The following is a 24,667-nucleotide window of genomic DNA, read 5'->3' on the forward strand; positions in this document are numbered from 1 at the left end:
TCATACCTAAAATAGAGAGCAAGTCAGAACGGGCATGGAGATAGAAACTTCAATCAACAATGTAAAAAAAAAGAAATATGATTTCTGAAGCGGGTACAAACAGTAAGGAATATACCTAATATTTTAAGGAGTGTCAACATTGAACCACAAAGGGTGGGGGCAGTTATGATGAGAATTCTTCTAATAAAGCCAAGAAAAAGGTTTTGCCTACTGACATATAACTATTGATTATAGATTGTAAATTGTAGATTGTAGATTGTAGATTATTGATTGTTAATCATTGACGACTCAACTCCTCATGATTGTTGTCGAATACACAAAGTGTCAAACATGCAAAAAAAGCCTCTTGTGGCATTGATTCCATACAAAGGGGTTTTAGATTTATCCAAATCTCTCTGCGTACTTTACAATAAAACTTTATTGCTCTGAGTAAAAAGACATTATTCAACAGGTCCTTTCTTTGTATTTTTATTTTCCTTTATTTGGTAAAAGTACACGCACGGGTAGTGTATTAGGTAGAATCAATTTTTTTTTTTAAATTTTAAATTTTAAATATTTTTATTATTTAATTATTTATTATTGATTATGTATTTGTATATTTTATGTAAATAACGTATAAAATTTTTTACAGTTGGTAGCTTCATAGATAAGATAAGATAGGAGAGAAACATTAAACGAAAAAACAAAAAGGTATAAGACAGAGGACAATATACACATAATAGTGGGAATGGTAGAGGTGAGGAAGAGAGTTACAGAGAGTTAAAGAGAGATAAAGGATAAGGGGCTTTAATAAAGAAAAAAAATAGAGGAGGTATAAAATTGGCAGCAGCATTTATTTATTTATCCACAGTGGAACTTTTTTGATCTCATAAGTTGAGAGAAATAAAAAAACAAAGAATACAAAATTTTAGTAGTAGTAGTAGTAGTAGTAGTAACAGTAATATAGTGGCAGTATAAATACTCTCACAATGTTTTCAATTATATACTTTTTCCTATCCCTTGTTGCCATCCAATTATACTGCTTTCTCTTTACAAATCGATTTTCACCAATTGCAACAAGTTACATCAAGCAACACACAAACACCACATTTACAACTGTGCACTTTGCTTTCTACTTTTGTCAAGGCTTTTATTTCAACTAACTAAACAACATACCATACTCTTTTTTGTTCTTCTGTTTTTCCTATTCTATTTCTTTTCTTTTTTTTTTTTTTATTGAATTTCAATTCAGGGCTATACCTTTTTTTTCTTTTGTTATAGATTATTTCAAGAACCCATCAGACAAAATGGCCATGGCAAGTATGAGACTAGTACAGTTCCAACCTAACGAAGAGGTCTATGTAAGAAGATCATCTTCAAATAAAAAGTTTGATCAAGAAAGAGCTGCCTTGTTGAACAACTTTTATTTTCTAAACAAACACATGTCTAAAGAACATGCAAAAATTGAATATAGAAACAATTCCTTTTTCATTACTGATTTGTCAACTTTCGGTACCATTATTAATGACCAAGTCCTAGTTACAAATACCAAACACCCTTTAAAGAACCAAGATCGGTTAGGTTTTATCTTGTCAATCCCATCAGCACAAATTAGGGCCAAAATGAAGGAATTTAAAGATCAGACTAGTTTTTCCATTGCTGCGTTTGATAGGGCAAAAATAGCGTTAGAGTTTGTTGTGCACATTTTGAATGAAAACATACTAAAACTCGTTTCCAAAGATAATCAGTATCATTTAATACAGGTACAAGACAAAGCAATCAAGGAAACTAAAGATCCCAAATGGTTAGTTATGCTGTACGACACGCAAAAACCAAAACTGAACCTTTCTGGTGGTGATGAGATAGATGAAATTGGAGTCGAAGAAAAAGGGGAAATTGAAGGTAATGGAAATAATGGAGACGGAGATGGAGCCGGAGATGGAGCTGGAGATGGAGCAGAAGCTGGAGCTGAAAGAGATGCAGATGGAAGTTTAGAAGACACTACATTTCACAAATATACAGAAGATGATATTTCTCCATACTGCGTCGAAAAAACAGTTGAATATGAGGATGGAGTCTCATACAGCCCCTCACCTGCTTTTTCTTTTTTTGATGACGATCAAGTTGACACTAAAGAATGTAACGTTGAAGTTGGACAGCCAAACCCTATAAAATCAATTGAATGTAATTTGATTGGGTTATCACCAACTAACTCTGCTAAAGATGTTGAAACTTTAAAATTGTACTCAGACTCATTTGAAAATGGGTCTGAATCAACAAAAGGGGCACACGATCGCAACAAAATTATACACGAGACTCAAGCGCAGATTGACGAAAAAGACAGTTCAGAAGAACCACCTAGCGAATGCCAATATGAAGTTGACAATGTTTATAATAAGCATAGTCAAATTGTTGTCGTGAATGATAGTTGGGACCACACTGAGGATGAAAAGAACAAAAAGGATAAAAATGAAGGTAGTGATGAGTCAACCGGTAACCACACAGGTAACTATAAGATAAAGTTTTCGGATATGGAAAAAATTGACAAAGAAGACTATGACGAGGACAAAAATGACGACGAAGATGATGATGAAGATGATGAAGATGATGATGAAGATGATGATGAAGAAGAAGATGAAGATGATAATGACAGGGACGAAGAAGAAGAAGATGATGAAGATGATGAAGAAGATGAAGATGACGAGGACGAAGAAGAAGAAGAAGAAGATTATGCAATCTATGAATTAGACTCAGAAGGTAGTTATGATTGTATTGCAGGTTTTGAGATTGGGTATGATAGCAGTATTGATACACTTTTAAAAAATAGGACGAGCGGCAAACGCCTGCCAGTCACTACAAGAATCCAAAGAATGCTTTTGGAAGAAAATGAAGAAAATGAAGAGGATGAAGAGGATGAAAAGAAAGAAGAGGAAGAAGAGGAAGAAGAGGAAGAAGAGGAAGAAGAGGAAGAAGAAGAAAAGGAGAAAGAATATACTAGTGTTGTTGAAAGCTTTTTACCTAGACAAGTCGACAAGGAAAATAACTCATCAAACTCAATCAAGTTCAAAAACTGTCATCATCAAGGCATTGATCAAAGCAAACAAAGAAAACGGTCTTTTGAGGAAGTTTTGGACAACGATGTTAGCAAAGTAAATCTACCACCAGCTAAAAAGAAACAAACTACGGTACACGCAAGACCGTCTTTATCTTACACTGTGGCAAAAGAAGTTGGTAAAGGTGTCCTTTATGTTTTTGCTACAATCGCCGCGCTTGGTGTTTATGGTGCCCGCTTGGCTGCCCAAGAGGAAGTACAATATTCAGATCCTTAAATGCTACTTTTGTATCCGTTTCGTTTTCGAAAGAGAAAGAAACAGAGAGAAAAAGATGGAGAGAACAGAACGTCGCTGGTCGATTTTTCTCAGGTATTACCTTCAATATCTGTGGTTGTTTCCATTTATCTACTATCTTCACTTTATCCTATTTTGTTTGTTGTCTGTTGTTTGTTGTTTTACGTTTTATGTTTTACGTTTCTTTTTTTTTTCTTACTTTTGGTTTTTTGGTCTAGTTTAATAAATTTGTGTGAAATTACTTATCTGTAAATACTGTTTTCTAGCAAACAAAACCGAGTTCAAGTAGATAAACACTAGTGGCAACAACGAAACGAGTATCGATTAAGTTTGAGTATTCTTTCGTTTATAAACGCGTTTCTTTTTCTGTTCTGGAGCTCCGGCCTGTTGTAATTGTGGAGTATTGCTGCTTTGATTATTCTGACCCGTCATAGCTTGTTGTTGCTGCTGCTGTTGTTGTTGCTGCTGCTGTTGTTGTTGCTGCTGCTGTTGTTGTTGCTGTTGCTGTTGTTGTTGCTGCTGCTGTTGTTGTTGTAGCTGTAATTTCTGCTTCTGTTGAAAGATTTGAAATTGCTTCAACCTCTGAAAATACACCGGAAATTTTTGCAACAATTGTTGCTGCAAGATTTTCACTTGTTGAAGAGCTTGTTGCTTATGCTGAGGTGTTAATTGCTGTCCATTTGGTGCCACACCAGTTTGACCCATCATCGCCAATGTGCTCATCTTCTGTTGGATTTGTTTGTACACTTGTTGTTCCTCTGGCGAAAGCGTGTTTTGAAAAATCTGTTGATGCTGATGTTGTTGTTGCTGCTGCTGTTGTTGTAAAGTCAATTGCGGATGCTGCGTTTGCTGTTGCAATGGTGGTTGCAGTGGTGGTTGCAGTGGTGGTTGCAGTGGTGGTTGCAGTGGTGGTTGCAGTGGTGGTTGTGGTTGTGGTGCATGTTGCCCGGAAAATGCTGGTGGCTGTTGTGGTTGTGGTGCTTGCAAAGGGAAGTTTGGAGATCCATTGGGGATTTGCGGAGTGACAACTTGACTTTGACTCTGACTTGTATTCAGGCTTATATGACTTTGTTGACCAACAATAGACACACCTTGATGGTTGATCATCGGTGTGTTTCCAACGGATGGTATCTGCGAGCCACCAATGTTATTACTGTTCATACCATGGCCAAATTGAGGAGACAGCAGTTGCGATGCTTGAACATTATTATTTGGTTTATTCTTGGGATCTTTCTTTGCTCGTTTTGCTGGGGGTGGCTGCTGGAAAGCGCTATTATTATTATTATTATTGTTATTATTGTTATTGTTATTGTTAATGTTCATGTTCATGTTCATGTTATTGTTATTGTTGCTATTGTTACTAGTATTGTTGATTGCAGGAGATGCAGTGCCTTTGCCACTTTGTGGTGCTGACCTATCAAACGAGTTAGGAACACCGATGGGAAAATTACCATGATTCTGATTATTCATATTACCGGGTACAGGAATATCGTTTTGAATTGCATTTGCTCCAGCTGCACTTGTTTGAGCATGAAGCTTGGCCTCTTGTTGGGATTTTTCCAACTCTCGCTTTTTCCTGATTTCTTCAATCATTCTCAATCGCATAAATTGTCCAGTGGTCCTCACAGGATTGGAGGACATCGCAAGAGGTATTGTTGGCACCGTTGAGGTTGAAGCATTGGAAGCGTTGGAGTTACTGGAGCCATTGGAGCCACCAGGACCACCGGGACCACCGGGGCCACCGGGGCCACTAGAACCATTCGATCCACCTCTCTCATTACCCTTCTTACTGTTTTTCAAAGTTTCAGCTCCAGCTGTGCCTTCTTTGCTCGAGGGTTTTGTTGTAGTTCCTTGACTCAATGAAGTGGTGTTTGTAGACACTGCCACAGAGGATGGCACCACAACAAGTTTTTTATCCTGTGAATCTTCTGCGCGCCGGGTTTTATTTGAAAGTAAAAGCATGAGCTCCTCGTACTCGGACGACTTGTGGAAAACCATTTCGTCTTGATGGATCTTACGTATAGGAACATCAACTGCTTTACGATGTTCCCATAGAGGTTCCTCTTGGGCAAAATCATTATATAGTATTCCCACGCGGTCAATTTTATTTCCATCATCTGTTTTGCATGGCTCAGAATCCGGTCTCAAATATTCATAATCATATGGGTTGATTTTAACCGATAAGTCTAGCTCACGATTAGTAAGTGTCAAAATCTCTGATTCCATCTGTAAAGACAACGTGTCTGTGAATTTTGTAAGCGCTGAATCCGTATGGTATAGAAGGTCATAGTATATGGATAACGGCGTTGGTTTGAGCAACGTTCGATATGTTTTCGGTTTTGATACAATAACCGGCTCCGGCATGTTACCATTATTATTCCCGCCTTTGATAGGAGAGTTGCCTCTATTTACTAGTGACGATGTTGGTACCATGTTTCTATGGTCGTATATTTGCAATATCAAACAACCATCATATGATTTGATAGCAAAGTCCTTGAGTAATTCACTCATTTCTACTGGTATCTCCTCTTTCAAAACATGGTTCATAAATGTCTTGATCATACTGGAATTTTTGGGTATGATCTGCGAATCCTGTGAGTTGTTGAATCTGAAATGATTCTCATAAATATGTAAATTTAACGACGCTGGATACTTGGCATATTTTCGCAAGATCTCGTCGGTGGTGGATGCAAAGTGATAGTTCTTGAGGTTTATCTTTTGCTTCAATAGCGACATTGTCGATTGCGTCTGCTGTGTCTGCTGCTTTTGTTGTTGGTTTTGCTGATGTTGTTGATATTGTTGTTTCAGTAGTGACATGTTTTGACTTGACAGCCCCATTTGGGGAGTCTTTGTTTGTTGCATTATTAACTAATGTTTACTTAATTTCGGTAAAGAACAAGGAAAGAAAACACGTTGTCGTACTTTTAATCTAACCAATTATATTTATGACAAGATTTTTTTTCTTTTTTCCAGATAAAGAATGATTGATACGCAGAGTAAAGCGCAAAAATGGAGGTATGTATGTGTGAGGTGGAAGGATGATCAGAAAGATAGTTGTGAGTTGAATCCTGTTTTGCAAACCGGCTCTTTGTCATTTTCATTTTCATTTTCTTTATTTTTTATTTTTTTGTTTTTTTATTTTTTTTTTCGATTTTTCGATTTTTCGATTTTACGTGATTTACTGTATCCGTCAAACCAGTGTAAAATTCAAAAATAAACAAGGTTCAACAACATGAAGTCGTCATTGTCTTTCCCGATTGATAAAAGTGACAAGATAGATAATTGCAGAGAAGTACTGTTAATTTAAAAATGGGTTTAAAATGTAACTTAGTTAAATAAATTGGTTTACTGAGTAATTTAAATCTCTCTTTCATTGAATAGTTTATTTACGATGGCAACCTATTTTTAGCTCGTTCCGTATTGTTATTGGAAATCAAGACAATATTGTAACAGCTTGAATAACTCCGACCTATCCTCTTCATCAAAAACCCAGAGACCAAATATATCGCCATACAAATTTCGCACAATGATCAAGTTGTCATTTAGTTCAACTTCCATTTCATGCATAGTGTGATCACCAAAAACCTTGCCTTCCAAAGCCTTAGCCAGTTTGGAGGGGACAATCCCAACGGAAAAGCATTCGGGACTAGTACGGTTTAGTAGAATGAGTCCAAATTGGAAAAGGTCTTGAACATGTTGCACAAGCTCGACCGTGGGTTGCATCTGTTGAATCGTCCTCTGCAATTCATTTATATGCAGCTTGCTATCTCGTGCATACAATGCCATAGTTCCTTGAAAATCAGTCTTGATCCATTCGTCACTGTCATGATCAAATTTGTATAGTACACAGTGTGATGTGTGGCTCAATAATTGTTTGATTGCAGGATCATACCGGCTAATGACATTGAAATTTAAGGCGTTGGTGTAAAGCTTTAATGCTTCTTCTCGAGATAATGACTCTTCTGCAAAACCCGAGTTTTGATATTGTACTGCTGAGGTCATGGTAAAATCTGGTTGATGTTAAAAATGATGTAAGCTTCTTTTATATGTTGTAAATGAATTTGAAGTTTTATTTATTTCCTTTTTCCTTTTTTTTTTCCCCTTGTTTTTATTCTCTTAGGTACAGATTGTGCTGAGATTTGTATAGAATTTCTTGTAGCAATTTACACATACAGTTACGCACAAAATTCACAAATACTCATAAATACTCACAAATACTCACAAATACTCACAAATACTCACAAATGCACATACAAACACATGTATTCTTTTCTCTCCAGTAAACTTAAAGGGGTAAAGATTCGTTTCTACTACAATTGAGAAGATGTTTTTGTGCTTTTGTGTTTTTGGGAGCAAACCTATAGTTCATGTTTACTTACGGAATACCACATAGTAAGATCACTCAGTTCATTTCTCTTGATTTGGAAGAAAGGACAAGAGTTGGAGGAGGGAGAAGAAGAAGAAGAAGAAGAAGGAGGAGGAGGAGGAGGAGGAGGGAGAAGATAAAAAGCAAGCGCCACATTCCACATTTCCGTAGAATCCGCTCTATTGAGAAAAAGTAGCAAGTAATAGAAACTTGAAAAGTGTGCGAATGTGCTAATGTGACAAAAGAGAGAGAGAGAGAGAGAGAGAGAGACTGTGTGTGTGGAGAAGTTAGTAGACTGACAAACATTTAGTACAAATTTCCTTCCCCTTGCTGTCTCTTCTTTTCTTTAACTTTTTGTTTTCTCCTTATATTTTCTATCATTTTGTCTCTTCTAGTCATCAATCCAACCAATTAAAGACCAATTGACCAAGCAAAATGTTTTCACTTTCAAAAGTTGGCGTTTCATCAGCTATTGCAAGATCTAGTTTCTTCTCTATTAGAACCTTGGCTCTGAAAGGAGATTCGATTCCTTCTACCAAATTATTTGAAAACTCACCTGGAAATGACGTCGATTTAAACCAAGAGACCGCTTCAGGAACTTCCGTCATCATTGGTGTCCCTGGTGCATTTAGCCCAGGCTGTACAAAAAACCATATTCCCGAGTACTTGAAAAATTTAGACGCTTTCAAGGGAAAAGGTGTTGAGCAAATTTTCGTTGTTGCTGTCAATGACCCTTTTGTTACAAAGGCTTGGGGTGAGCAATTGTTAAAGGACAACTCAGCGCCAACATCAGCAACAGAAGCAGTTCGTTTCCTTGCAGACTCTACAGGTGCTTTCACCAGAGATCTCGGGCTTCTTTTTGACGCTACTAAAGTATTCGGTAACGAAAGATCAAAGAGGTATGCATTGCTTGTTAGAGATGGAAAGGTTGCAGAAGCTTTTGTTGAGCCAGATAACACTTCGGTTGACGTTTCGGCTGCTCCCAAGGTGTTGAATATTTTGCAAACTGATATATAGATGAGTATCGTTGTATAGTGCAACTATATCAAGCTAAAAGAATCAGATGTGCTAAAGTAGCTTTATACAAAGGAGTATATTATAGACCATTTCCCTATTAATAATTCGTTTGTATTTTGTTATATCTTGTTCTATTATGTTGTATTTTGTTCTGATTTATATTTTTGATTTCGATTTTTTTGTTCTGATTTTGATTTTGATTTTTTTGTTCTTACATACTGGGACTGATAATTTATATTATAAAGGATTTGGTCCCATTTTGAATTAAAATTTTTTTTTATTTTTTTTTTAATCTTTTGCAACTTCTCACTTTTGCACCGTTGAAGAATCAGTCTTTATACCTTCATTCATTTCCAATCAACTTACTTGTGCTCATGAATGTTGGCAAAATAAGATACATTTTTCAAATACCGCTGCTTCACCATCATCATCCACGGAATGCATTTACCATTCTAACACGAACACATTCTTCTGAAACAACCGCTACTGCTATTGGCACCGGCACTCAAACCACTACAAATTACTCCCCCGAAGAAGTTGAAAAGGCCAAGAAATGGCTTGAAAAATTGTCCACAAACACCATTCCAAGGCACTTATTCAACATTTCCTATAGCCGATCATCTGGTCCTGGAGGTCAAAAAGTTAACAAGACTTCAAGCAAGGCTACAATATCACTAGAACCGGGCCAGTGGCTAGATCCTAGTGTGTTTTATTGGGTTCCGGGCCCTGTTCAAGAGCAACTTCAAAATGGCAATATTAGATACGCAACGAAAAATAAAGGGATGGTGATTCAGTGCGATACGAGTCGTAATCGAGAAGAAAACTTGGAAGAGTGCTTTGAGAGATTGGTTAGGGAAATCAAATCTTCTGTACACTTTGCCAGCGAAGCCACGGAAGAGGACAAAGAGAAGTGGGAGCAGCTCGAGCAGGACTTTAAAGAACGGAAAAAGTATAACAAAAAGAAAACATCCGAGAAGAAACAAGCTCGCTCAAAGAAATTTGATTGGTAAACAAAACTCTAAAAAAAAAAACAAAACAGAAAAAATTGTCTAGAGTACTATATATTTTGCAGATTTAATATTTGAAATATACTTGTTGATGGATGTCAACATATTAATTAAATTATGTACTAAACCATTGTTCTCATAAAAATCTCTGTAATTGATGATGTTGGTTGTGTGCGACTTTTAGCAAGACGAGAAAGAAAAACCAAAATACAAAGGAGAAGAGAAAGCAAAGAATGCAAACATAGGAAAAAAAAAAAAAAAGAAAAGTTAAGATTAAATTAGCATTCAAACGAGATTTCATGAAAAGGTGGTAAAAGTTTGAGTAAAGTTTACAACAATCAATTCCTTTATTAAAATACTAGTAGTGGGTCATTTTTGTAATTCGCTATTTTTAATCCTTACACCTAATGCAAGGAGATCTTGCTAAAAATGTTGAGCAGCTTGTTGCTCTTATCATCAGTATTATAAATGAAAATATAAATGAAAATATAGATGAAAATCAGGAGCACAATTGTACTGAACAACACGAAAACAAAAATGTCGCAGATCTTGAAGATGTCTTTTCAAAATACACAAATCATGTGAATGATTTATTTCATTTATATAAACCGGAGGACCTTTCCGATAATGCTAAAGAAGGTTTAGAAAACTCTTTGGAAAACTCTACAAGTGACTCCAAAGTAAGCACTACGAATAGGGATGACCACACAAAGTTTAACGAATTCATTGTCGTTAATGCTTCTCAATCAGTTTCGAACTTGCTAATAACAGGATTAATTGACTCGGCAGCAGCAGACAAGAAACATTATACTTATCAGAAAAAAATTGCCTTTTTGTTAGATTTTTTGATCTGGCTTGCATTAAAAGTTGATGAATGTGCCAAAACTGCATTCTACCAAACTTTATTGACTACACTGCAACAGTTACTAGCAATCTCTACTGATGAGGCGCAAATTTTTTGGAATTACTTGGAGGCGCGATTGGACTTGATCAAGAATGGGCTATTCCACAATAATGTTGGCGAGCGGATGCAGATTCTTCAATTGACAAACACCCTCATTGATAAATTTCGCACCACAAAAGTTGAAAACAGAGCTGACCTGTACAAGAAAGATACTCAAGATGATGTTTTTCAAAGTCGGGTTCGCTCGTTTGTTACACAGTTGTTAAAATTTGATGATACAACTGGTCTCAACAAATATTTTCATTTGGCAAATCGGAAACCTGTTCTGATCTATGTAAAGGATGATTTTTTACTGGACTTACTTGAAGTCCAAAAGGTCTTTAATAACCCTATTCAATTTATGAAGAAACTGGAAGCCAAAAATTTGAAAAGATTGGGAAGCAAGATCCAGACTGTTTTGCAAGAGCTTTTCCAAGATGAACGGAACTATAGGAACAGTTCACCACTTGCAGATCCGTTAAAATTAAAACAACAAAAGCCTGATACAGAACGCAAGTTTCTCAATGAAAAAATTTCGACCCAATTATTTGTCCCAGAAACGTATTTTGAGTCTCATTTTTTGACTCCAAAAGATGAAGCGTTTGCAGAGCTGCAGAAACGAGACGGACAATATGTATCTAAAGAGTTGAAAGCATCCAAAAGCCGATTGCAATATATTTGTGAGATTTATATTGTTGTTTCATTATACAGTGATTTATCGCAAAGCGCAAAGCTGGAATTACTTCGCGATATAGGTTCTCCAGCAGGCTCAAAACATTTGACAGATGAAGATTTACCTCATTCCTCAGCGAAATATTTCCTTGACATCAAGAAGGATATATTGGCAGAAATGAAGAGAATCGATTCAGCACTCTACCACACCCTTTTGAATCTCAATGTGTCAGAGAAAAGTTGGTGGCGATGGCTTCTTGTCGGGAAAGATCTGAAGTATGGAGGAGTATATTTTTCAGATTTGTTATTATCTTCAGAAGAGTTGGAGCGTACTGAAACGAGTCTTAAAGAGTATTTGCCATTCAAAAACAAAAAGAGTTTCAACACTTATGTAACGCCGCAAGTTTCGAGAAAAATGCGAACCCCTCTGGGGTTGAAACAGTTGAAACAAATGAAGGTGTTCAATGTCGAACATGCTCTCAAAGAACTAGAAGAAATACGCGAATGTGACAAAAACGACGAAGTAGACCACATTTATCAAAATGAGAGGCGATGCTCGTTGGTATGGAAAACTATGCGAAAACGACGGACACAAGATTGGTTGGCAAGTACTGCTGACCTTCTCGAGAAATCCAAGGACAAAGAGCTGAAAAAGGACGAGGAGATGCAAATACAGGATGACGAAAAGATTGCGGAAGTGGAAGAACAAGTGAAGGTAGAGGAAAAAGGAATGGTAGATGAAGCAGTAGAGAAAGACAATAAGATGAATATAGAAGAAATATCTCTCAAACGAAACAACGAAGAAGAGCTTCTGAGTTCCGAAACCAAAAAGTCTAAAATATAACCTTCTATAGATTTTAAATGAAAATACTGAGTTGCATTAGCAATTCATTCTTACAAATATCACTATGATCGGTGTTCACGACATCTCACTCTTGACGCGGCATTATCACGACGCGAAGTGCGCAAAGTATTGAGCTCGATCTCAACGCGTCTGCCAAAAAACTAAAAAACAAAAAAAAAAAAAAAAAAAGAAAAACAAGGAGAAAAATCAATTCAAAACGCAGGACTGCCAAATTAATAAATAAATGGAAAAGGAATTGGGTGAGAGAAAATAGTAAAAAAAAAGATAGAAAAAAAGCTTATCCCTTTCCCAATGGATAGAACAGAACAACGATACATTCTACAGAGTCATCTTGTATACCAAAAAATAAAAATATAAAAAAAAAATTAAAGCTATATATACATACATATAACAAAAATACATTCGTCAAGTGTAGCTCATTCTTCTTTCATATCACGAACTGTCCTCACAGCATTCTAGCCTACTATACAACTACATTCAATACTAATAAAACATAAATGCCGCCTACATCGCGAAGGAGGACGCGACTGTCCAAAGCATTAAAATCACCATCTCCGAAAAAGGCACCCACTCGTCCTATAAATCAAGCAACAAGTAGGAAGAGAACATCAAGAAGATCTAAATCTGCATCACCAGAGGTTGAACCTACCATTCGACCAACCAATACCAGCCTGCCGATAGCAAAATCAAAAAAAAAACTTCAATCTGTTGCGTCACCTTCTATTACACCCTCAATTGCGCCAGTCCCTGAACCAGTGAATGACACCAGTACAGATGTCAGTGCCAGTACTAGTACCAATACCAATGCTACAGCTATAGCTACAGCTACAGCTACAGCTATAGCTACAACTACAGCTCCTCCAACTGCCATTGGAACTATTACACCAGTAACCAAAATAGCTAATACTACACCTGTACCTATTCGTACTACTCCCGCGTCAATTGCCGATCTCAATTCCTCACCCATAAAGGAGAAAAGCGACCGCCAAGAAACCAGTGAACTTGGCAAAAGGAAAAAAGTCGATAGCAAGGAAAAGAGGAAAAGCGTTTTATTTTCAGATGATTTGATACTGGAGTTGCCCAGTACACCGCCAGAGAAATTTGCAACACCCAAGAGATCCATTCTAAAGTCTCGTGATTTGAATGTGCGTGATGGTTTCACCAACATTAATGAGAACAAGCTTTATAGCCAGAATCACAGCAACCATAGCAGCCACATTAACCACATTAACCACAATGGCCACAATGGCCACAGTAATTACAGTAATGATAATACAAGTACATTAAATTCCACCATTGAAAATGCCAAAACTTTCAATTTTTGGTCGCCAGGATCCATTGTACAACTTTCTCCAAATGCTAAAGAGCTACCCAGTTTGATGGAAGGATGCATTCATGTTTTATCTGACGAAACATTTGATCGACGATTTGAAGTATATGCAACTTTAAATGGCATAGTCAAGGCAAATAACTCGCAAGTGGTTTACAACTTATTGATGAAACAAGTTCAAATGAGAACTATAGCCGATTCAATCACTACCACAACCACAACCACATTATTTGCTGCAGCGGAAGAGAGTCCTATACGTCATGGCCAGAACCTGCATTCCACTGCAGAATCAAGTTTACTTTTGCATACTTTGGTGGGCTTGATTTTAAAGGACATCGAACTGATTGAACAAAGACTCTACTACGATGACACTTTTCCAAGTACCAATACAGGTAAGGAAACGTCTCAAATTCTGAAAAGAAACGACCCTTTTCAAGTGCGGATAGTGAGCCAAGCTCTTAAATTGCTCGGATTTCTATTTTCTTCCACAGAGCTTACCAACCACATGCTGTTTGAAACTCTTTGCCACGTATACAAGCATGCTAGTGTAATGTTGATCAACCCACACATTTCTAAAACTTTGGTTGCCCCCTATTTATTGCTAATTAAGGATTTTCACATTGACTCCGAAAGAAAGCGCGTCTTGTTTGACAATGCCACATTGGTTGAAAGCATGCTCTTTGCAGTAGTCAATATGGTTACCTTCTCGAGTTCCTCCTTACTTTCTGAAAAATTTATTTGTTTGAGGAACTACCTTGGTTATTTTCCCACATGTATGACAAAGCATTTTGGACATTGGTTCCCAATGCTCCTTATACAAATCTGCGATTTAACTCCACCATTATTCACAAAATGTCTCGCAAATGGGGTGCAATGTCTTCTTGAAGCTGCTAAAACATTTATCGAGAACAGCAGCATTCAGCGGTATACGAGACATCTTTTGTCATCCGTTGCACCAAGAAGCGATAGAAATGGTGGTACAGGTACCTGTAGTGGAAGAAAGGGACATAATGGAGCAACCGTTTCGAAAAAATCTGGTTCTTCTGGATCCAATTCCAATTTCAATTCTGACCTTGGTTTAAACTCAGTTCCTGTCACATTGGGGAAGGAAGTGGAGGAAGTAGAAGTAGAAGTAGAAGTGGAGGTAGAGGAAGAGGAAGAGGAAGAGGAAGAGAAAAAGAAAGAAGACTCGTTACGTAACCACTACCAAATAATAGATCTCGTTTTGTTCCAAATCAAGGAGATTATACAAGCGGGCTCTTTTAAACTCGCAATGGACATGTGGATGGCTTTGACAACTCTTATTGGTGACGGCGACCAATCGTTTGAAAGCTGGGATCACTTGAATGATTGGCTTCAAATTCCACGTCACTGTTTTAATGCTCAAGATCCTTCGGCAAGAGTCCTTGCAATAGTGTCTTGGAAGTCTGTTTGTTTTAATATTTGCAAAAATAATTTGAGAGTCATAAGAAACGAGATAGACTTGGAGCAAAAGCAGTCATCAGCATTAACAGTTTCTACAGCTGGGGCTCAAGCAAGTACTGTGAATGCCCCCGCAAGCTCCATTACTACTAATACAACAACAACAACAACATCGTCCAACATGCTGCCGGCATCAATGAGCCATAAACTTAGGTCAAAAATAAGGTTGCTTACTCACCTATTCCAGAGCTTTGATGTTAGCGAGGTTGCCCCCGATGTAGTTTATGCGCTTCATGACTTGTTTTTGAGAATACTATACTTGATTCTTTCTCCATCCATGACCCGCAATATGAAATACATGCGAGTTTTATGGGCGAAAATAATCCAAGTTGTATTTAATGGATTTTATTTCAAAAAGGATGTTGCAAACTTGCAAATGAATGAGTTGGGGATACTGGTTTTGATAAGGTTGCTCACACCTGTGAAGCCATCAAGCGTTCTCCATTATAATGAATTGAGAGTCTTGTCTAGCGATGGTATGGACCTCAAAGATATTAATTGTATATCTCCAAAATGGGTGCATGCACATTTTGACGTTGTTATGCAAAACCTCATATTAGTTGGACAACTGCACGTTACAATTGGACAGAAAGTGGCTCTTTTTAGCACGTTCCTCAAATCTTTACGTCCAATAATCTTGAGAGAGGCTAATCCTTCTCCCACAACATTTGATTTGATTGATAATCTTCCTGTAGTTTTGAAGGAAATTTTTAGGAAAAAAAGTGATGTCACATATGAATCTGTCTACAAAGTTATTCTCATGTTGAATGATACTTTTGATCCGTCCTCATTGGTTAACCGGGCTTTTGTGCCTCAGGGTTCCGACAATGATATCGACGTTTACGCATCTTTATTAGAGTCAAGTATGCAAATATTTTCCTATGGAGAGAAAGAAGAGGCGTTGACATTGATACTTCGCTCCCTTCACAAACCCATAAAACGATTGATTTTCATTGCCGATATCCTAGCTTTCTTATCATCATCATCATCATCATCATCATCATCATCATCATCATCATCATCATCATCATCATCATCATCATCATCATCATCATCAACAACAACAACAGAAAAGACAGCTAATATTCAAGCATTCCTCGTGGAGCACTTGAACAGTATAAAATTCGATACACAAGAGCAGTGCAATATAATAATCCATGGTCAAATTTGTCGTGCGCTTGAGTGGAGATTTTATGAACCATTGATTGAAAGAATCATCACCCTGCTTTTGAAGCAATCTCCACTGAATCAAGTTTATAGTAGACTTTGCTGCTTGGGTATTGAACTTTGGGACTTTGAAAAGTCTGAGATTGTGTTTAAATTATTGAAGAACAAAATGGATTCAGCTAGTGTTGTTGCCACTCCCACGGCTAGCAGTAATAATATTCAAAAGTTTTTCAGCGACATGTTGGTCAAAATGTTCAAATTTAGCCCAGCTCAAACTTTGGAGATTGCAACCCGGTACGAGGTGGCGAATTTCTTGCTTTCATTAAATTTCAAGGCTCTTGCTTCTATTGGCCTTTCTTCAGCAGAGCTTGCTAGAGTGTGTTCAGTTTTTGACGCGTACTTAAGAGCAAAACAAAGCGAGACTGAACATAGTGAGCAATGCAATAATGAGGATAACAAAAATAACAATAACTACAGTAATGAAAATTGTAATAATCGTGATCAAGTGGTTAACCACCTTGTTCATGGATGCCATGAATACTTGGGAATGGATATAGGGTACACCGACCGCGGACTCCACACTTCAGCCATATGTCCTAAAGAGGATACTGAGCTCATCGATGGGGAGCAGAATCGCATTCCAGAATCGTCTTTGTCCATTCCTGCTTATTTGCACACAGATATCGGTAGTTCATTAAGCTTGCAAGAGTTTAACTCTGGTTCAAACAGTAAGGGTGGATCTGTTTTGGATAGAAGCGACACTGTAAACACCGAGAATCTGCTCAAATCAGAGCCAGTGTCCATACATCAACAGAAACAACAGCAAAATCAACCACAACAATTTTCAAAATTACCACAATTACCCACACAACAGCAAAAGTGTAAATATGAAACCAAGTCTCACATAGAATTTAACGTCCAAGATTCAGATCTGGTTGTCAAACATTTTCAACCAATTGGTGGTGCAATTGAGGCTGATTATGCTGGGAACCCAGTGAAATTGTCACAAAAACAAAGTGATATCCTAAAAGAAAAGGCTGAAATTTTTGTGGAGGAATCCAAGATCCGTCTGGAGCAGGTGGAGAACAACTCCATCGAAAATATAAAGTCTCATCTGTTTACTACATCTCAAAATGAGCCACATCTTGATTTCAGAAAAGATTCAAGGGAAATCTCCACGCAATACAATGACAAACAGGATCATATGGATATCGACTCTGTATCAGCCAACATTCCAGTAAAAAAATCAGAGAAAGGCTCACCACAAATGAATGCATACATTAATTGCAATGTTGGCAGTGAAAACAGTAGAAGAATGAGTCCTCTTGATTTAGTTGAACAGTTATCAAACTTTCCTGCCGAAGAGCTAAAGCAAATGGATGCAACAGACATATATGCAATGGAGACAATGCTATTACGATTTATGATGAAATTACGAGAATAATATATAAAGAATGAAATAAAAGAACAACCGAGAAACTAATTTTAACCTTGTCATTTTCTTTTGTTTGTGCCTGCCTTGTAAAATTGAAGCTTTAAGGCATTTATTTATTTATTTATTAATTTATTTTTTTCCCCCTTTCTTTCCTTCTTTTCTCTTATTGTTCCGTCGCATGATTCCGTACTAACCTCCCCCACCCCCTTTTCAATTTGCGTGCTTCTTATAAATATAGCTTTGAGACACCCGCCACCTCCACATTCACGGCCATCTAGGCTTGATGAGTTTCTAACCATAAAACACATCAACTATAACTATAAATAATACATACATTTATACATATATTCAATTGTCTTATTAAATGTTCTAAAACACATTGAGTGATTATTTTTACTAATATACGCATCACTCACGAGTATTTCTCAGCTTTGGAAATTTGTCAGATAGGAAGTAAAGAAGGAAGTTGAGAACAAAACAAAAAAAAAAAAAAAGAATGTCGATTGTTCCATACAATTCGAATGGCAGCGTTCTCTACCATAACCCAGGTGAAGGAGTTTTAGTTCTCTACAATTCACTGGAAAACTCCATACAGTTGTTAAACACGTCTCAACTTGAAATTGGTCAAAGCCGAATCAGCCTGACAAGAGGGTTTACCAATTTAACTCAGCCTCTCGAGACTTCTAGATTCAATGAATCTTCTACGTACCTGGGGACTGAGAGAAGAAGGATAGAGTGTCCCAATTGTGGATTCAGATGGAGTGAATACGAAAAGAAAGGGCCACAAAGAGGACATAGGAAGAGCAACGATAATGGATCTACTAATATACATCCACTATTTGATCGTGCACTTGATGGGTCAAGTGTGGGTGTAGGTGGAGATGCCGAAAGCAAAGTGAGAACAAGCGCACAGGCCAGAACAGGAGTAAGCTCGAGACACAGGACAAGATCAGGGAGGCAAGTTGGAGAAGGGGTAAGGCTGGGAGCAGTATTAGAGCCGATACCAGGCGCAGATGTAGGTGCAGATGTAGGTCCAGCTGCAAAAACAGAAACAGGATTAAACAATGCTCTACCCACTACCTTTATGCATCAGGATTACTTTAAACTTTTAGCATTATTACCGCATTCCAAGGGTGCTTTTTCTTCCTCCCCATCACCATCATCCTCCACCTCCGCCTCCTCTTCTTCTTCATCATCACCACCACAACCACAATCACCACCTGCATCTGCATCTGCATCTAGATATTTTTCTTCTGCACCACGAAATAATCCACTAAATGAGCACTCTCAGGAAATACCAGAGGGCGTGTTCAACCAAGGTTATTTCAACCGTTTCTTTAAAAAAGTACCACCGTTTGTTCTTGGTTCGGGTGCACATGCTCAAGTTTATAAAGTAGAACATGTCTTACACAATATTGTACTAGGCACCTACGCCATCAAGCGAATAAGCGTAGGTGATAAATATGAATACCTAGAACAAGTTCTTAATGAAGTCCTTATACTTTACGAGCTATCTTCAATGGGAGCGAACGAAAATAATTTGATTCGCTATAACCATGTTTGGTTGGAAATGGGAGAGCTTGAGGACCTGTCTAGCTTTTTCCTTCCTTCAAATGGCTACAAATCTAAATCATCACGTGTGCCCTATATGTACTTGCTACAGCAATATTGCGATGGTGGTCATCTTGAAGAATTGATTGCTAAAAACTTTGCCACAGAGAAGTTTTTGAGCTATAGCGAGAGGGTTCTACTCGAGAAGGAAAAGAGGCGAATGAAAAAGTTGGGTATTGAACCAATTACAAAGAAAACATGGTTGAGCAATTTTGAAATATGGAAGTTTTTCAACGATGTGACAACTGGAGTATCGTACTTGCACAAACATGGTATCCTTCACCGTGACCTTAAGCCTTCTAATTGTTTGATGGATGTCAAGTATCAAAGTGAGATTACATTTCCAGACCAGTTTGATAGCGTGGAAGAATTTGAAGAACGAGTGTTTGATCTTCCAAAAGTTTTGGTTTCCGATTTTGGAGAAGGAAAATTTCTAGATAAACATAAAAGTGTTGGGAAACAAAATAAGTCAAAAAGGCAAGGAAATACTGGAACTTTGGAGTATACTGCTCCGGAGTTGTGGTTACACTCAGATGCTATTGGAAGTGATTCCGAGAGAGGTTATATTTATGATTTTACTTTTGAAAGTGATGTGTACTCCTTGGGACTAATATTGTGTTTTTTATGCATTGGCGAGTTACCGTTCTCAGAACAGGTTAAAAACGAGACTGATCCTGAGAATGCTCGTGATATAATTTCTGCTTGGTACAAGGAGTTAACACTGTCTTCTTTCAATGAATGGTTTGACTCCAACGTGATTGCGATTCGAGGCTCCCTAGACGAAGTTATGATGCAATTTCGAGATTTATGCTTTGAAATGATAAAGTGTAGATATAAAGACAAAGATTTTACTCAGAACCAAAACCAAAACCAGAGTGAAAGTCAAAGGCAAGATCAAGATCAACTTGATCGAAGGTATGAGGCAAAAGATGTATTGCTAATCATGAATGACATTAAGCGGAACTTTTTTATAAAATCAAAAGCATCTTTACCAAAAGGAAAAACAACAGCTCCTATTTCAGTTCCTATTTCAACACCAACTCCAGCTCAAACATCAACAGCATCAACTCCCATCAGCACTACTATGACCACAAGTTACAAAGACTGTGGACAAAAAGTGTCAAATCCCAACCAACTGTCGGGAAATGCTAGTTCTACTATTCAGCTATTCGAGGAAAAATATCGTTTAGATCATAGCTCCAGCACAATTTTAAACGAAGTAGAAGACGGTGAGGGCGAAGAAGACGATAATGAATCAATAGGTAGTGACATTTTAGATGGTCACCTTAATCTTACTGAAGAAGAAGATTACCCAATAAATAAAACAGATGACAATTTTGACCGAGGTCGCGATCACGATCACGATCACGATCACGATCACGATTACTATCTCTATCGCGATCAATACTTGATATCAAATGGGAAAAAACAGGCGCATGGTATTATCGGAATCAAAACATTACCAATATACTGCTTTGAACTATTGGTTCTCGAATTCTTGTCTGTATACCGGCCTCGTCTCTCACAAGTCATCTTGAGGGCCGCAATTTACGCAGCTATTGGCATCGATTTGGCAATGGAAGAGTTGAGATTTGTAAAGACCACATTCTTTATTTCCATTACAGTTTGTTTATCCATTTTGTTGGGTTACGCTATTGGTGATAAAATAAACGAGATGTCGATTTAGAGAATAAAACCATTTTTTGATTTCAATCTTTTTCTTTCATTCTTTTTTCTGTTCTGTTTTTGGGGAAGAACCACATCTGTTCCCATATCTCCATTCTTTTAAAATTAGTTCTTTAGAGTAGGTAAGAAGGCAATTTTTTTTTTTAATTTGCTTTGAAAAGTTCTTTATCTGTATATACAATTAACTTTCTAGTATTTATACATGCATTCCATTTTCTATTCTTGATTTATGTTTCAGAATTTTGTTCAGTTTCTTTATTTTTATTTTTATTTTCATGTTTCTGTTCAATTTTAGGTTTAATTTTATTTTTTATTTTTTATTTTTTTTTCTTTCTCTTCCTTTTTTGCAAACCGTTTTTTTTTTTGTAGACATGGAGTGCAAAAACTTTAAAAATTGATTCAGAACATTGTCTTCTTCCATATTCAACCTAACACATTGTAAGGTAAAAATGGGCTCAAAGAGAAAACATACAAAGGATGGATCAATGCGTGATTCCTCAAAAAAGAAGAGACTGAGTACCGCACATGGTCCCCCAGTTGAGAAACGTCAACGCACGTCAAGTAACACCTACGAGTCGCTTTACGAAATTGACGGTGAGAGCTCATCAGATTCAGAGCACATTTTTAATTACGATAAAGATACTAGTCCCGAAGATAAAAATGTAATCAATTTGATAGACAGTGATGAAGATGATAAAGAAGAAAAAGGAGGAGAAGAAGAAAAAGAAGAAGAAGAAGATGATGATGAAAATGGTAACAGTTCAGGTGAGAATCAAATTGAAATCGATGGTGATAAAGTTGAAGATAAGGAAATATCACCTTCAGATCAAGAAAAATTAATAGAATCAACCTCAACTTCTTCAACAACTTCATCAACCTCATCAACAAATCTGCCAGAAGCCAATGATCTTGCAAAGAATGACGACTTTATTGAATTCGGATTTCTGTCCTCAGATGAAGATGAAGACGAAGACAGAGATGATGGAAATGGAGGTATAAACTCAGTAGCAGAAGAAATAGATGACACCTCGAGACCAGAGGACCTACATACTAATTCGCAATATCCTTGGGTGAAAAACCACGATCATTCGCGCCAGAAAGAGATTGCAGATTGGCTTACAATGGAGATGAAGGATTTTGTGAATTACATATCGCCGTCGAGTGAAGAAATCGTGATTAGGAATAAAGTGGTAAACACTCTCAAGACACAGATTGCACTCTTTTGGCCCGGAACAGAAGCACATGTTTTTGGATCGAGTGCGACTGATTTATACTTGCCAGGCTCTGATATTGATATGGTTGTTCTTTCTGATACAGGAGACTACGAGAACCGTTCAAGGTTGTACCAACTTTCCTCTTTCTTGAAGGCCAAGAAACTAGCCACCAACGTTGAAGTGATTGCAAGTGCCAAGGTCCCGATCATCAAATTTGTAGATCCAGATTCCAACATTCACGTGGATATATCGTTTGAAAGAAAAAATGGTCTCGATGCTGCTAGGCGAATACGAAAATGGTTAGCCTCGACCCCAGGTCTAAGGGAGTTAGTATTGGTGGTAAAACAATTCTTACGGTCAAGAAAACTCAATAATGTTCATGTTGGAGGTCTAGGGGGATACGCCACCATTATCATATGTTTTCATTTTTTACGGCTGCATCCAAAACTCTCGACTGAATCTATGAGCTCACTAGATAATTTGGGAGTATTATTGATTGAGTTTTTTGAGCTTTACGGAAGAAACTTTTCGTATGATAATTTGATAATCTCTTTAGACCCTAAAACCGAGGAGCCCAGATACTTACCCAAGGGAAGATATTCAGTCTTGAATACTGCGCGAAATACATTTGCTATTGTTGTACAGGACCCAGCAGATCCAAACAATAACATCACAAGATCATCTTACAATTTGCGGGATTTGAAGAAAGCTTTTGGAGGGGCTTACCAACTTCTTGTTGCCAAATGTTACGAATTACACGCAGCATCTTATAGAGCACGTTTGGGCCAACTGATCCTTGGAGACATCATTAAATACAAAGGGAAAGAGCGACACTTTAGAGACGAGAGACATATGGTTGTTAACGAAGCATTGATTAGCCACGAGGAAGAAACAACAAGCCTCGATGGGAAAAAAATTGTTACAAAAAGTAACGACGAATTTTATTTCTCTGACATGACGGATAGTGACGAAACTGAGGAATATAAACCACAACTTTTAAAAGTCAAATCACATAAAACAATCAGCCCTACACCCGTGACAAATAAGGCAAAAGATACGAAAAAACTCGTCGAATCTTTCCTTGGGCTTGAGAAATCTGAAGATGAAAATGATGCAAACAACGATGATCTGGAGTATGACCCAGAAAAGCTGCTTCCACCAAAACCAAAAAGCAATCTCGATAAGGATGTTAAGAGAGACTATTGGAGACAGAAAGGATTGGAATTGTAATAACAAAGCTGAATGAAACTTTATTTGATTTGTTTCTGCTCTCTCTCTCTTTCTCTCTTTTTCTCTTTCTCTCTTTTTCTCTTCTTCTTTCTTTCTTTTTTTCTCAAACTATTCACCGGTTTTGCAATCGCTAGTTTTTCGAAAATGGTGTATATATTGCTTTAGAAGGTTTATATAGAGCTCTCCGCGAAATTTATCGAATCATCAATAATGTATATTTGTTAGCACTAACAAAGTTGTCTCTTTATTTTCTGCTCTTCTGCTCTCCTGCTCTATCTTTCAAAAAACAAACATGTCAATTTATTAGCAACAATTGCGCGTTGCTGTTCGTGCGCCAAGTCCCAAACCAACTCTGTCATTCTGAATCTTTAACTGCGTTTGATATTCAGAAATAAACGAATCATCGATGCCGTCCACTATACTTTCAAACAATTCAAGGATTCCCGTATTGGTTTTCGAACTGGTCTTTGTAATTTTGCCATCAATATTCTTATCTACGAGATACTCTTTAATGAACAAGTATTCATTTACGTCAGCATCACCGCCAAGATCAGATTTCGTTGCCACAAGCATGATCTGAATCTTGTCATCCGTAGATGAGTTGTTCAATTGCAATTGTTGAATCCAATATTTAGCTGTTTCAAAAGAAGCCTCTAAGTTTTTTAAATCAAAGCAAATCAATGCACATTTGGCGTTTCTATAGTACATTGGCGTTAAGGAACGATACCTTTCTTGACCCGCAGTATCCCATAGCTCAAGATTGAATTTTCTACTGGGATTATGTCGACTAGCAAAGATCTTGGTGGTGTATGCAGCACCAATTGTATTTAATGTTTGCTCCTCAAACTTGTTGGTAGTGAATCTATGAACCAAGGATGTTTTGCCCACAGATGAATCTCCTAGGACAACAATCTTGTATGGCGGCGGTGGAAATGAATCATCAGACAAGGAAGAGGTCATTATCACAAGCTGGGAATGAGAATCAAAAATGCAAAACAAAAACCAAAAAAAAAAAAAAAATTTAAACAAGAAAGAAACAAAAATAAAGCAAACTAAGAAACTAAAAGATTGCAGAGGTGATATTGATACCACTAGCACCGATTAGTTTTTTCTTTTTATCTTTCTTTCTTTTTTTTTTTTTTTCTCTTCGATTCTCTTGATATATAACATAGTTGGTTTTCAGGAAAGACAAAAATGAAAAAGCGGAGATGATAAGGAGAGAGAGAGAGAGAGAAAAAAAAAAAGCGCACACCAATTAACTATAGAATACAGGGTATACCTAAATCTTGAGCTACAGTATTTTATTTTGTTCCTTT

The 24,667-nt window shown here is 37.2% G+C and overlaps 10 protein-coding genes across 10 annotated transcripts; 7 read left to right on the top strand and 3 right to left on the bottom strand. All coding sequences in view use genetic code 12, as the record gives it.

The window, feature by feature from the left end:
• Window positions 1-1,286: 1,286 nt before the first annotated feature.
• On the top strand, window positions 1,287-3,308 carry PVL30_001716 (uncharacterized protein; the record flags this gene model as incomplete). Its single annotated transcript, XM_001526861.2, has 1 exon — window positions 1,287-3,308. One exon carries the CDS (start codon window positions 1,287-1,289, stop codon window positions 3,306-3,308), a length of 2,022 nt encoding a protein of 673 aa, XP_001526911.2.
• Window positions 3,309-3,650: 342 nt separating this feature from the next.
• SPT20 (Transcription factor spt20) lies at window positions 3,651-6,188 on the bottom strand (the record flags this gene model as incomplete). The annotated part of the gene is made up of 1 exon (XM_001526862.2): window positions 3,651-6,188. One exon carries the CDS (start codon window positions 6,186-6,188, stop codon window positions 3,651-3,653), a length of 2,538 nt encoding a protein of 845 aa, XP_001526912.2.
• A 561-nt stretch (window positions 6,189-6,749) lies between these two features.
• Window positions 6,750-7,328, bottom strand: DCP1 (mRNA-decapping enzyme subunit 1; the record flags this gene model as incomplete). Its single annotated transcript, XM_001526864.1, has 1 exon — window positions 6,750-7,328. One exon carries the CDS (start codon window positions 7,326-7,328, stop codon window positions 6,750-6,752), a length of 579 nt encoding a protein of 192 aa, XP_001526914.2.
• Window positions 7,329-8,127: 799 nt separating this feature from the next.
• PVL30_001719 (uncharacterized protein) lies at window positions 8,128-8,709 on the top strand (the record flags this gene model as incomplete). Its single annotated transcript, XM_001526865.1, has 1 exon — window positions 8,128-8,709. The coding sequence occupies one exon, from the start codon at window positions 8,128-8,130 to the stop codon at window positions 8,707-8,709; it is 582 nt and encodes a 193-aa protein (XP_001526915.2).
• Window positions 8,710-9,083: 374 nt separating this feature from the next.
• Window positions 9,084-9,719, top strand: PVL30_001720 (uncharacterized protein; the record flags this gene model as incomplete). The annotated part of the gene is made up of 1 exon (XM_001526866.1): window positions 9,084-9,719. One exon carries the CDS (start codon window positions 9,084-9,086, stop codon window positions 9,717-9,719), a length of 636 nt encoding a protein of 211 aa, XP_001526916.2.
• Window positions 9,720-10,123: 404 nt separating this feature from the next.
• Window positions 10,124-12,175, top strand: PVL30_001721 (uncharacterized protein; the record flags this gene model as incomplete). Its single annotated transcript, XM_001526867.2, has 1 exon — window positions 10,124-12,175. The coding sequence occupies one exon, from the start codon at window positions 10,124-10,126 to the stop codon at window positions 12,173-12,175; it is 2,052 nt and encodes a 683-aa protein (XP_001526917.2).
• Window positions 12,176-12,693: 518 nt separating this feature from the next.
• Window positions 12,694-17,619, top strand: RIF1 (DNA-binding protein rif1; the record flags this gene model as incomplete). Its single annotated transcript, XM_001526868.2, has 1 exon — window positions 12,694-17,619. One exon carries the CDS (start codon window positions 12,694-12,696, stop codon window positions 17,617-17,619), a length of 4,926 nt encoding a protein of 1,641 aa, XP_001526918.2.
• Window positions 17,620-18,106: 487 nt separating this feature from the next.
• Window positions 18,107-20,908, top strand: IKS1 (putative serine/threonine-protein kinase iks1; the record flags this gene model as incomplete). The annotated part of the gene is made up of 1 exon (XM_001526869.2): window positions 18,107-20,908. One exon carries the CDS (start codon window positions 18,107-18,109, stop codon window positions 20,906-20,908), a length of 2,802 nt encoding a protein of 933 aa, XP_001526919.2.
• A 484-nt stretch (window positions 20,909-21,392) lies between these two features.
• Window positions 21,393-23,351, top strand: TRF5 (Poly(A) polymerase; the record flags this gene model as incomplete). The annotated part of the gene is made up of 1 exon (XM_001526870.2): window positions 21,393-23,351. The coding sequence occupies one exon, from the start codon at window positions 21,393-21,395 to the stop codon at window positions 23,349-23,351; it is 1,959 nt and encodes a 652-aa protein (XP_001526920.2).
• A 303-nt stretch (window positions 23,352-23,654) lies between these two features.
• YPT53 (GTP-binding protein of the rab) lies at window positions 23,655-24,311 on the bottom strand (the record flags this gene model as incomplete). The annotated part of the gene is made up of 1 exon (XM_001526871.2): window positions 23,655-24,311. One exon carries the CDS (start codon window positions 24,309-24,311, stop codon window positions 23,655-23,657), a length of 657 nt encoding a protein of 218 aa, XP_001526921.2.
• Window positions 24,312-24,667: the final 356 nt, after the last annotated feature.

Source organism: Lodderomyces elongisporus, chromosome 2, assembly GCF_030384665.1.
Source record: "Lodderomyces elongisporus chromosome 2, complete sequence".
NCBI lineage: Eukaryota > Fungi > Ascomycota > Pichiomycetes > Serinales > Debaryomycetaceae > Lodderomyces > Lodderomyces elongisporus.